General features: G+C 46.2%; 1 protein-coding gene across 2 annotated transcripts in view; it reads left to right on the forward strand.

Annotated features, from left to right (window-relative positions):
• The first annotated feature begins 2,999 nt into the window (after positions 1-2,999).
• The window catches only part of Slc2a3 (solute carrier family 2 member 3), a 68,334-nt gene continuing 58,636 nt past the window's right edge, over positions 3,000-12,697 (forward strand). The window contains exons 1-2 of one of the 2 annotated variants that reach the window (XM_028857815.2): positions 3,000-3,090; positions 6,625-6,702. In XM_028857815.2, coding sequence (XP_028713648.1) covers positions 6,682-6,702 — 21 coding nt within the window. In that variant the 5' untranslated portion in view covers positions 3,000-3,090; positions 6,625-6,681. Of the gene's footprint in view, positions 3,091-3,244; positions 3,377-6,624; positions 6,703-12,697 lie in introns of those variants that run through there. The other variant, XM_028857816.2, reaches the window with a different exon arrangement.

Below are 12,697 nucleotides of genomic sequence, written 5' to 3' on the forward strand. Positions count from 1 at the left end.
GACTGTCTAGGCAGCCAGGTGTTTCTGTCATTTCTCACATTTTTTGGAAGTCCCTTGCTTGCACTTCCTGCTTCCTCAGGTAATATTATTTCCTTCTCAGGACTCTGATGGAGTTGAAGACTTTATAGTTTTCCTTGTTACCAGATTCAGAAAAGAAATTTACCAAGGAAATGTAAAGTATGAGGTTGAGAGATATTAAAAGATAGTTTTGATAATGCAAGTTAGGATAGAAAGCGAATTAGGTACAACGTTTTGGACTCACCAAGATAGGATAGATATGGAGTATTTTTCTCTGAATTTGTCAGTTGTTAATGGACTAGACATTGTTGATGTGTTTATTGCTTGTATTATTGTTTATAGTTATTGTACTTATTGTATATGTTTTTCTTAGTTATAACCTTCTTTTTTATTTTAGAAAAAAAAAAAGGGAAATGTGGTGATACTTTGTGTATGCTCTAACAAATAAAGCTTGCCTGAAGATCAGAGGGCAAAGCCAGCCACTAGTTAGCCGTAGAGATCAAACAAGGGTGACACACACCTTTAATCCCAGCACTGGGGATCTTATGCCTTTGCTCTCAGTACTTGGGAGGCACAGACACAGGCCTTTAATCTCAGCGCTACGGAGGTGGAGACAGGAAGTGATATGGCTGGGCGGAGAGAGGAATATCAGGTGGGAGGAGACAGGAGCTCAGTCTTTTCGGCTGAGGAGTTGGTGAGGTGAGAGGTGGCTGTGGCTTAGTCCTTTGTCTCTCTGATCTTCAGGCAAGCTTTGTTAGAGCATACACCACACACCACTCAGACACACACATACACATAATCAAAAATAATTTTAAAGCATAAACTTTAAAAACCTAGCTGTTGTAGAATATTATTTTAACTATGCAAAGATGTGTTATATTAGTTTATGCTGCTTTTGTTTAACAAAGCAAGGGTGTTTAATTATGTTTCACCTTGCCTGCCTAAGCACTGATTGGGCTAATAAAGAGCTGAGTGGCCAATAGCTAGGCAGAGAAAGGATAGGCGGGGCTGGCAGGCACAGAGAATGGATAGGAAGAGAAATCTAAGCTTGAAAGGAGAAGAGAAAGGAAGAATGAGAGGAGGAGGAGAGAATGAGCCCGGACAGGAAATCAGGCAGACACCAGACAGATAGACATAGAGAAGCAGGGAAAGTAAGATATACAGAAGTAAGAAAGGTAATAAGCCCTGAGGCAAAATGTAGATAAAGAGAAACAGGTTAATTTAAGGGGAAAAGTCTGGCCAGAAACATGCTTAAGGTAGGCCAATCATTCAAAACTAATAAGTAGCGGAGTGGTGGTGGTGCACACCTTTAATCCCAGCACTCAGGAGGCAGAGGCAGGTGGATCTCTGAGTTTGAAGCCAGCCTGGTCTACAGAGTGAGTTCCAGGACAGCCAGGGCTACACAGAGAGACCCTGTTTGGGAAAAGGAAAAAAAAAAATGTCTCTTGACTGAATTCTTTCTTTCAATACCCAGAACCCACATGGTGAGAGGAGAAAACCAATTCCCACTACCCTGCAACATACACACACATACACACACACACACACACACACACACACACACACACACACACATATCTATATATAATGAAACATTTTAAATAAGAGTCAAAGGCCTTGTAACAAACATTCTAACACCTATTTTTTGGCTTGCAGATATTTAATTTTTGTTGAATATATTCGTGAGACAGAATCACTGGCTGATATAGCGTAGACCTATGTTCTGTTTAGATAAATACTGCCAGTTTTGCAAAGCAGGCTTTTGTTTTTTTGTTTACCATTTATCTGTTTATATAACCATTAACAACGTATGAACTAGATATGATGGTTCGAGCCTTTAATTCAGCACTGAGGCAGGAGGACTACAACTAGTTCAAGGCCTGTCTGCTGTACAGAGTGAGACCCTGTCTGAAAAAGCCAAAACCAGGGCTGGAAAGATGGCTCAGCTGTTAAGAGTGCTTGATGATCTTCTGGAGGACCTGAGTTCAGTTCTCATCACTCAGACCAGACAACTCACAACTGCTTACAGCTCCAGACCCAGGGGATCTGATTCACACATCTGGGGCAGGCACACACACACACACACCACACACACACACACACACACACAGAATAAAAAGAAATTTTTTTTGAGACAAGGTTTCTCTGTGTAACCTTGGCTATCCTGGAACTTGTTGTGTAGACCAGGCTGGCCTTGAACTCACAGAGATCCACCTGACTCGGCCTCCCAAATGCTTGGGATTAAAGGAGTGTGCCACCACCACTCTGCTCACAGAACAAATCTAAGGAAAACAAACAAACAAACAAAGCCAGGCATGGTGGCAAATAATTCAGGACGTAGGGGCAGGACGATCAGGAGGCCTCAACTACACTGCGAGTTTGGGGCCAGCCTGGGCTATATAAAGTCCCTGTCCAAAAAAAAAAAAAAGCCAAAATAATGTATGAGAGTTCTAGTCACCCCTGCTGCTTGGCATTCCTTTTCCCCCCTCCCAGACCAGACCCCTTTTCTAGTGTTTCAGCCTTCTGGTGCGTGCTTCCTGGTTTATATAGCTTTAATTTGAAGTTCCCTAGTGAATTCCTCAGTTGCACACCTTTGCAAGTGTGAGTTTGTTCATTGCAAATACCCTTTCTGAGAAGTGCAACTCCAATCTTAATTTTTAAAAAAAAAAAAAAAAAAACCCTGACAGCCCTTGCTTCTGGGCTCCGGGTCATTGCAAGTCTGGCTTTCCGCTTCCCAAACCTAGTCGTCTGGTCTGCTGAGTTCTTGCCCACCACACACCAACGGGGCAGCAGACCTTTAGGACACCGAAGCCCCAAACCCCCAGATTCCTTTCAGAGGCGAACGAACACATTGGTTTTGCAGGGTCCCGGTGCTCCTTTCGCTGGGACCTCTGTGCGCAGTCCCGGGGGGGCGTGCAGGCGCGAGGGGCACCGGTATCTCTTAAAGCAGCAATGCCACCACACTCTTAACGGCGGCGCGGAGGATGGCGGGTCCAGGACGGTTACCCCGTGAAGGCTCGGGTCGCTCCCGAGGACCCCAGACTGCGGCTGGTCTGGTCGGTTGGTGGCCAGGTGAGGAGCAGGGCGCGGGCGGCGGGACCCTTGCCTCCCCGGTAGGTGGAGCGTGCGAGGCGGACGCAGCGAGCAGCGGGCGCCGGGCACGTTTTCCTCCGTCAACGGACCCTTCGGAACGGAAAGCCAGCCGGCGACGGCGCGGGGCTAACGGCTGGAGGCTGCGGCGGTGGCGGTGGCGGTGGCGGTGGCAGCGGCGCTGTCACTCCGGCGCGGCGCCCGGGGCAGAGCGGGGCCGCGACGCAGGCGATTGGGCGGAGCTCGGCGCCGGGCCGCTGCGGGGATGGTGGGTGAGAGGCGGGAGGAGGTCGCAGTGGGTGGAGGGTGGAGGCTGCTCTGGGGGTCGCCCCCATCGGCGTTCACTGAGCACCCTACCGCATCCCAGGGCTCAGCTAAGCACACTGCCAAACGCCCCGCCCTCCTGCACTCAGCATCCTAGGCAGGACAGGTGGGGAGCATAGATCATAGCGGGAATCTTTGTAAGTGGGGAGGGAAATTACAGCCTTGGCCATGCCTGGAAGGAGCTACACCGCTGAGCTACATCACCAGCCTTGTTGAGTTTTGAGACAGAGTTTCTCTGTGGCCTTGAACTCCCTTCTAGCCCAGGCTGGAACTTTAGATCCTCCTGCATCAGGCTCCCAGAGTACCTAAAATTACAGACCCTTGCCATCAGACCTGTAAATCTTCTCAAGGGAAGTGTAATCAAGTGAAGGAATCAGGACAAGACTGTATGTTAAGTGCGGGGTAGAGAGAGTGGTTTGTCTGAGATGAACCTTTTAGAGAGTAATTCCACAAAGACCTCAGAGCGAGGAGCCTCAAGTGGATCCAAGCAGAACTGGACTTCAGAGCGAAAACTGTGTTAGCCGTGAAAGACGGCTGCAAGAGTCTGAAGCCAGAGGCAAACTCTTTTCCCCAGCAAACTATGGGTTATTCAGTCATCAAGTGACCTATTCCCTAAGTGTTTGAGAAAGTCCGAAAAGCCAACTGCCCTGGGAGAAATGGTGTTAACTTCTCCCAGTTGAATACATAGAGAGAAGAGTTATTCTGAGTTAATCACTTTAACGTGTAGTACTGGGGAGTGAACACGTCCTAGGCTAGTATCCCCCTGCTCCGCTCTACATACACCCCCACCCCCCACCCAGATGTTTTGCATTTAGTTTTGAGACAGGATCTTACTTCGTTGCTCAGGCTGCCCTTGACCCCTATGATCCTGCTGCCTTACCTTGAAATGGTTATTTTTCACATTTCAGGGTTCATTTATTCAGTGTGTGTGTGTGTGTCTGTGTGTCTGTGTGTGTGTCTGTGTGTGTGTGTGTTTTCATGGATGTGTCAGTCAAAGGACAACTTGTCAGATTGGTTCCTTCCACTATTGGGTTCCAGGGATCAAAATCAGGTTGTCTGGCTTGGCAGCAAGCACCTCCACCCACTGAACTATCTTGCTGGTCCGGGCCCCTCACTTTTAAAGAAAAGTGTATTTTTTTGAATTACAAGAGCAGTGTGAGGTTTTTTGTTTGTTTGTTTGTTTGTTTGTTTTGGTTTTGTTTTGTTTTGTTTGGTTTGGTTTGGTTTGGTTTGCTTTTCCAAATGAGAGTGACCCAGAAGGTAAGATGTAAGAGTGTTGTGAGGAAGGCAGCAGAAGATAAAATGCAAGAAAGAGCGGGGCGTCAGTGGTGGCGCACCCCTTTAATGCCAGCACTCGGGAGGCAGAGCCAGGCGGATCTCTGTGAGTTCGAGGCCAGCCTGGGCAACCAAGTGAGTTCCAGGAAAGGCGCAAAGCTACACAGAGAAACCCTGTCTCAAAAAAAAAAAAAAAAAAAAAAAAAAAAGATGTAAGAAAGCTAGAGTCACCAGTGTGGTGACAGATGCCTTCAGTCCCAGCGCTCTGAAAGCTAAAGCAGGAAGGTCGTATATAAGTTTGAAGCCAGACTGGCTGCATAACCAGACACACACACACACACACACACACACACACACACACACACACACACCCTCAACAAAGGAAGGAAGAGAAGGAGGAACAGAGAGGGCGAGACAGTCAGAGGGACAGCGTGTCCTAAGTCTCCAACCAAACTAGTATTTTCACTTACTGCGTCTCAGCTGACATTCAAAGCCAGCCATCCAGGTCAGGGGAAGGGGGGGGGGGTGGTGGTGGAGGAAACGGACAGCTGGTTCAGTCAGGCCGTGATTCCCGACTGCTGCGACTCGCTGGAGTGGTCTTGAGCAAAAGTGAAGGTAAAACGAGGCAGATGCTTTCAGATGGTTTGCCGTTGTTTCTCAGAGTCACACTGGGTAGTCCTGGTCATCCTGAAACTCTGTCTTCTGCGTGGTGGGATTAAAGGAGGGTGACACCAGCTAGTTCAAATAGTTTAAATCTGTTGTTCGTAGTTTTATTTGCAGCAATGGAAAACTGAGTCAGGAGTTGGTGGTGTATGCCTCCCAGCACTTAGGAGGCAGAGGCAGGCAGATCTCTGTGAGTTCGAGGCCAACCTGGTCTACAGAGCGAATTCCAAGATAGCCAGGGCTACGCAAAGAAGCTCTGTCTGGGGGTGAGGGGGAGGAATTGAGAACTGGAAACAGCTCAAGTGTTCAACAACAAAAAGCGGATGGGTAGATGATATATTCCATCCATGTGATAGAATACTACAGGACTATTCTGCACTATAGAAGCATCTATACAAGAGAAGAGGCTATTGAAGCAGAATTGTGTTCATTTTGAAGAGATTTCAAAATAGCTTTTAAGCAGCAGGGTTAAGAGCAAGAAGACAACCTGAAAGTGTGAGCGTGGGTTTCTCAGGGGAGAGTCGCCAGCCACAGGCTATTGATTGGACCACAGCATAACGGAATCTCTAAGTATGCTGGGAGCTGCAGGTGTAGGTCTCCAAACACTGTAACTCGTACATGACCTCATGCTGCATGAAATCACAGAATTTGTGAAGGTGGAGAGATGGCTCAGTAGTTAAGAGCACTGGCTGCTCTTGCAGAGGAACTGGGTTCGGTTCCCCGCACCCACACAGTGGCTCACACCACCATCCCTAACTCCAGTTCCAGGAGATCTGACACCTCCTTGTGACCTCCTTGGACATCAAGCATGTATGCAGTAGACAAACCTACATGCAGGCCAAACACCCATGTACATAAACAATAACATAAGTCTAAAAAATGAAGGAAAAAAATATCCCCCAGAATTTGTGTCCACATTCTTCCTGCTCATTCTGCAGATGGGGAAACTGTTAGTTGGTGACTGAGTAATGGCTCAAACTAGAGGTTTTTTACCATACTCAACTGTCTTTATCTTTCCTCTACCCAGGAGCTTCACTGTTAACCCTTCCCCCCACCACCACCCCACCCCCACCCCCCGCCGGCCGTGGAACAAGAATTCCAGAATTGAGTTGATTTAAGATACCATTAGAATGTATGGAAATTCATCTCCCACTATCATAGTGCTCCGTTGTCCAGGGGCTAAGTCGCAGGCTATGCTCTCGGGGAACCTAATTAGACAGAGCAAAAAACTAATGAACCTATTACAACTTACAGGAAGCTGTGCCTTGAAGAGGAATTTGAAGAAGGGTCAAGTCTTACGACGATAGAGAGATGGAGAGCAATAAACAGAATGTGAGTAACAGAGATTAATGTCCCATTGGCATCAGACTGCTGATCATCTCAGCGCTTGCCATCTCTCTGAACTTTTCTTGTCTTGATAATAATGTAAGGCATATAAGTGATGACAGAGGAGCCCGTTACCGCTTTAGCCTATAGGAGAGACCGTTACTACAACAGCCTCAGATTTTGTCTCCTGAACATTTCAATGGTCATCCTTAGGAGAGTAGTTGTCTCCTTTAGCATGCTTTTCAAGCTAAGACAGTGATTTCCTTTGTATCATTAGCATATATTATTTGTAAAAATATGATTCATTATGTTTTCATATGTAGATGTACTGTTCTTAAGTCCTTCCGTGATATTCACTCCCCCAATTTATCCTTTGCTCCCTCTCTCCCTCCCTTTTATTTCCCTACATTTTTTAATATGGGATACTTCACAGATTTACATGTTGTCCTTGCATAGGGAATAAGCTCAGTCAGATTAGTACATAAACTACAGAAATGACCATAGTGGTCCTTTCTATCTGCCACATCTTTATTGAATATTGTAATCGGATTTTTCTTTGGGGCACCAGCTCACATGGAAGACTTGTTAATTGTGAAACCTTGACATTAGCTTAGGCTTGTTTTTAACTAGCTCATAACTTAAATTAACCCATTTCTATTAATCTAAGTTCTGTCATGTACAGCCCATCCTGCTTCCTGTGTCTCCTCGTGTGTTGTGTGTCTCTGTCTCTCTGTCTCTGTCTCCCCCCCCCAGATTCCTCCTCCTCCGCCTCCTTCCACTCTCTCCCTGGAAGTCCTGCCTATACCTCCTGCCTAGCTATTGGCTTTTTATCACACCAATCACAGCAATACACCTTCACACAGTGTACAACTATCCACGACAGAATATATTACTTTTCTCGGAAGATGTGAACTCATATCTATTCATCCAGAAAAGTTACCAATGACAGACCAAAGAATTGACTCCACCTCAGATCTAGCTTAATGACCAGGAGGAGGTTTATTGATGTAACTTAACAGGAGTATGGATAAGGAATGACTTATCTGCCCACAGATGACTCAAAGGAGGCAGCTAGGTCATCCAAAGCACACTGCATGGGTGAGGATTCATGGAAGATGAGTCATTGGAGTTCCCTGTACAGCTTGCAGGCAGCTTACCACCCCATTCCCCCCCATCCCCCACCCCCCCCAACCCCCGCCAGCAAGTGCTTAAATGACCTCAGGGAGGCCCTCCTGACTTGTAGGTTTCATGAGCTTCCTTAGCCTCCAATTGGCAAGCTTTCAACCCCCTCTCTCCTCCTGGAAGAAACAGCTGTAGGACACATACCCAGGTGAATTTACCCCGATGAGCAGACAATGCCCCTTTACAGGATTTGAGGGGCGAAAACAGTATACATCTATTCACAGAGACTGAGAAGCCATGGGCTGGAGGAAGAATCAGTGCCCGGAATTTGTGGCACAAACAGTACATCAATTTCCCTGGCAAGAGAAACTGGCTTTGTTCGTGCCAGTGAGGTTCAGAAGAGCTGGCAGGACACGCGGTGATGACTAAGTCATGGTTCCCCGGCAAGCTGGGGGTGGTGCCAGAGGGAGAGTGCTTTGTGAACTGGTCAGGCAGTGCCTCGTAGATGAGTGGGTGACCATTAGCCTCTTCTACCAGAGCAGATGGGGCGGGGGCGGGTGGGGGCATGAGGTGCCAGGATGTTGGCTTTCAGTATGAGATCCCTTTTTAATGTGTTTGTTTTCATCACTAACCAAAAGCATGGCTGCTCTGTGCTCTGCCCACTCCAATTCCACATCAAGCTGCCCTGTAGCAGATCGTGGCTCACCCTCGCCGTGTGTATTGAATAATTAAGCTTTCCTATTTAAGACAAGGAGTTACTCTGTTTTCCATTTCAAAGATTGTGGGCTACAATGGGTACAAAGTAAGTCCAAGGCTAGCCTATGCTACCTAGTCTCAAAAAGAAAAAGAAACTATGTAAGCTACCCTGTTTCTCCTATTTTGGCTTCCTGATTGTGCCAGCCTTATCATAAAGGTAACATACATCATTGGTATATTTGTTTGTTCGTTTGAATCAGGATCTTATTTTGTAATCTGAGTTACAAACCTCAAACTCACTATCCTCTTGCCTCGCTCCACAATACTGAGATTACTACTGTGCGCCACCATGCCCTCTTCTTGTTGTTCTATTTTCAAAGAAATATTTATCAGTTGAACTTATAGTAATACAGAAGTTAAGGGAAAGCGTCCTCTGAAATTTGGTGGGAATAAAGGCTAAGTAAAGGTTAAAGTGTTTGTGGTGTTACTAGCAATTGAAAACAGTGGTTTTACTGTATTTATTCACAACTCTTTGTGGACAGGGGTGCACATGTGTCCCTATGAACATGTGGAGGTCAGAGGGTAATTTTCGGAGGTCATCAGGTTAGTAGCAGGCACTTTTACCAGATGCTCCATCGCACTTGCCCTGGTTTTACTGTTGACAAGGCCGTTTTGACCAAGCTGAAAGTGTGTCCATTATCACACCAGCATCAAGGGCAAGAACTCAGAATTCAAGGTGAACCAAGAGTAATGGGTTAAATCCATAGTGAGGAAAAGAAGCTGTAGTCCACCGTTGGATTTTTAGTCAGAAAGAAATACCAATTTAGAAAAATTAAAAATAAAAAAGTTGGGGGCTGGAGATATGGCTCAGTGGTTAAGAGCACTGGCAGTTCTTCCAGAGGACCTGGGTTCAATTCCCAGCACCCACGTGGCAGCTTACAACTGTCTGTAGCTCTAGTTCTAGGGGATCTGACAGCCTCATACATGCAGGCAAAATGCTAATGCACATATAATAAAAATAAATAAATTATTTTAAAAATAGATAAATAAATAATTTTTTAAAAAAGTTTGAATATCCTTGCTTCTCAGTCCTCTATAATTTCTTATAATGATGCGTTGGTGAATAACGTGAAAATAGTTATTCAGAAGCATCATTTACATAAATCATGACAGAAATCAGGCCTGCTGTTTGTTCCTTTTAAATTATTATATTGTGTTTATTCAAGAGTCTGTGGAAGAGCATGTCCATGGCACACTAGCGGAGGTCTGAGGACACCTTGTGGAAATCTGTCTTCTCCTCCCGCCGCTGGGTCCCTGGGATGGAGCTTGGGTTATCATACTCCGTGGCAAGCAAGTGCTTGACCCTCACGAGCCGCCTCGTGGGCCCTGTTCTTCCTTTATTGATTTGTTTTGTTTTGAGATAGCTCTCATGCCTCTCAGGCTGGCCTCAAGCTCTGTACATAGCTGAGGATGACTTTGAACTTCTGGTATTTCTGCCTCGACCACTCTCCCCAGTGCTGGGATTCCAGGTGAGGACACCCTGTCCCTTTCTGTGGTGATGGGACTGAACCCAAGCAGCGTCCTTGCAGGGCAAGCACTCTTCATCTGAGCCACATCCCCCACCCCGTTCTGTTCTTTCATTCAGGCTGCTTTCCTCTATTAAAACCATGGAGGGTTGTTATTTTTTCTTGTTTCCTGGACTCATTTCTTTTAAGGACTCATTCATTCATTTATCTAGTTGTTTTCACACAGCTTTTTTGTTTTATGTTTTTGTTTTCTTTTTCTTCTTTCCTCTCCCTTTTTTTCTTTTTTGTTTTTCTTTTCTTTCTCCTTTTTTTCTTTTCATTCGTTTATGTGACAGGTGCTACTGATGCCTGGAACTGTCTTCACAGAATTTAAATTCTAGTTCAGGATATGAGAAACTCTAAGATGGAAAATAAGTCAAGAGAACAATATAGGAACTGGAGAGAAGGAAGGAGGGAAGGGAATTTGCTCATTCTGATACTATGGTCTGATTGGGGAAAGCCTTTTCAGGAAGAATTTGAGCCGAAACAATGTCAGGGAGTCAGCTATGAGGCAATCTGGTGGTATGCATACAAAAGGAACAGTGTGTAAAGATCCTGGGGTACAAATGCTTCTCAGACTATAGCCTGAGTCAACACAGTCTAATGTATAGATCCTGGGAGTGTATGTATTATGCTCTGTGGGCCACATAGTCTTGGTTACCACTGTTCAGCAGCTCTGAATGCTAAGGCCTCAAAAGCATTCAGACGTATTGTGTAAGGAATGATCATGGCTACCACACACTGAAGCCTTATCTATCAGAACAGGTGAAACTGGACAGCAAACGCAGAAGTCAACCAGGCCAGCCAGGGCTATGTAGTGAGACTTTGTCTCAAAAAAAGGAAAATACAGGTTGTACCCCAAGATGGCTCAGTGGGTAAGGACACATGCCACCGATGCTTAGAACCCACATGGTAGGAAAGAACCAATTCCAGGAAGTTATCCTCTGACCTCCACATGTGTGCTGAGGCTCTCAAACACAGAACACACACACACACACACACACACACACACACACACACACACACACACACGTTTAAAAAAAAGAAAGGTTGTTGCACCACTCGAATATACTAAAAACTACTGCACTGTGCATTTTGTGTGATGTGTGAGCTGTATCTCAAAGGATCTGTGACAGTGTATGTGCACATGTCTATATATACATACATAATCACGTACATGCAGGTACCCTCAGAAAGGGTCGTTGGATGCCCTGGAGCTGGAGTTACATTTGAGGCCCTGTGTCACAATTAGAAGCATTAGGAGGGCTAGGGATGTGGCTTAGTGGTGGAATTGCTTGCCTGGCACATGCAAGGCCCTAGCGCGGTGATCCTCAACCTTCCTCACGCTGCAACCCTGTAATACAGTTCCTGGTGCTGGGGCGACCTCACTGCTACTTTATAACTGTAATTTTGCTAGATGAAACGTTTTGTTTGTTATGAATTGTAAATATCTGACATACGGGGTATCTGATATACAACCCTTGGGGTCAAGTGACCCCCACACAGGTTGAGAAGCACTGCCCTAGACTAAACAAACACCGGCAAAGAGGTGAGTGTGGTGCACCAAGAGGCGCTGTGGGAAATGGATCACGTAGACCTGCAGCCCACCGAGATGTTGTCTACGTTTCTGATCCAAATATGATTGACAGTCCATGGAGGAGTGTTGGCGAGGGCAGAAATGAGGTGGGATTTGTGTCTCTAAGAGATCACTCTGGCTGTTGTTTGCAGAACAGGCTATGTGAAGGCAAACAAGGAAAGAGATGAGTTATCCACAGGGTAGAGAGAAGATGACTTGAGCCGGCGTGGCGGGACTAGGGGAAGTGGTAAGATTCCGTAGGAAGGATGTGCTCATGGACTGGACAAGGGGGCAAAGGTTATCCAGATGTGGGACTGACTCCTCTGTTGGGGTGGTCATTCACAGTGGGGAATCTGGAGAAAGGACCAGAGGGAATAGAATTAGTCAGGATCCCAGAGCGCTCCGGTCTGACTCCTGATAGAACTCTAGGTGAAAAATAGATCTACAGCCCAGAGGTGAGGCCCAAATGAGAGATCCCCAGCACCACGTAACAGAGGGTGGTGCACACACCAGCTATCCAGCACTGGGAAGGTGGAAGCAGAGAGATCAAAGTCATCCTCAGCTACACGGCAAGTTTGAGGCCAGCCTGGGCTACTTCAGACCCTATCTTAAAACCAAACAAAATACAACTAAGCAGCGAGACTTATTGGTGGCTGAAAAAGAACAGAGAGGTGGTCGTTACTGGATTTAAGGTGGAGCTTTTTGGTGATCTTGGGAGAGGTATAACAACAGAGGATGACTGAAGGAATGGAGCCATTTTGCTTCAAAGCCTCAATGGCGGAGCACTTGTCCAGCATTTGTGGAGCTCAGGATCCATGCTTGGCACTGCAAAAATAATTAGACAAAGAAGAACAGAGACAGGGTCTGTCTGGAGGGAGGGGAGCAAGAGAAGAATTCCTGCCTTGATTCTCATGAAGGAACTGTGCACAGTAGAGATTCTTTAATGCGTCTTAGCACTCAGCACCCCACTTGATCTTACAGGCTGTAAGACCCCCAGCTTTTCACTGCCACACAATATTTCTGAATTCTACGGCCCTCAGAC

This window comes from Peromyscus leucopus, chromosome 3, assembly GCF_004664715.2.
Source record: "Peromyscus leucopus breed LL Stock chromosome 3, UCI_PerLeu_2.1, whole genome shotgun sequence".
NCBI lineage: Eukaryota > Metazoa > Chordata > Mammalia > Rodentia > Cricetidae > Peromyscus > Peromyscus leucopus.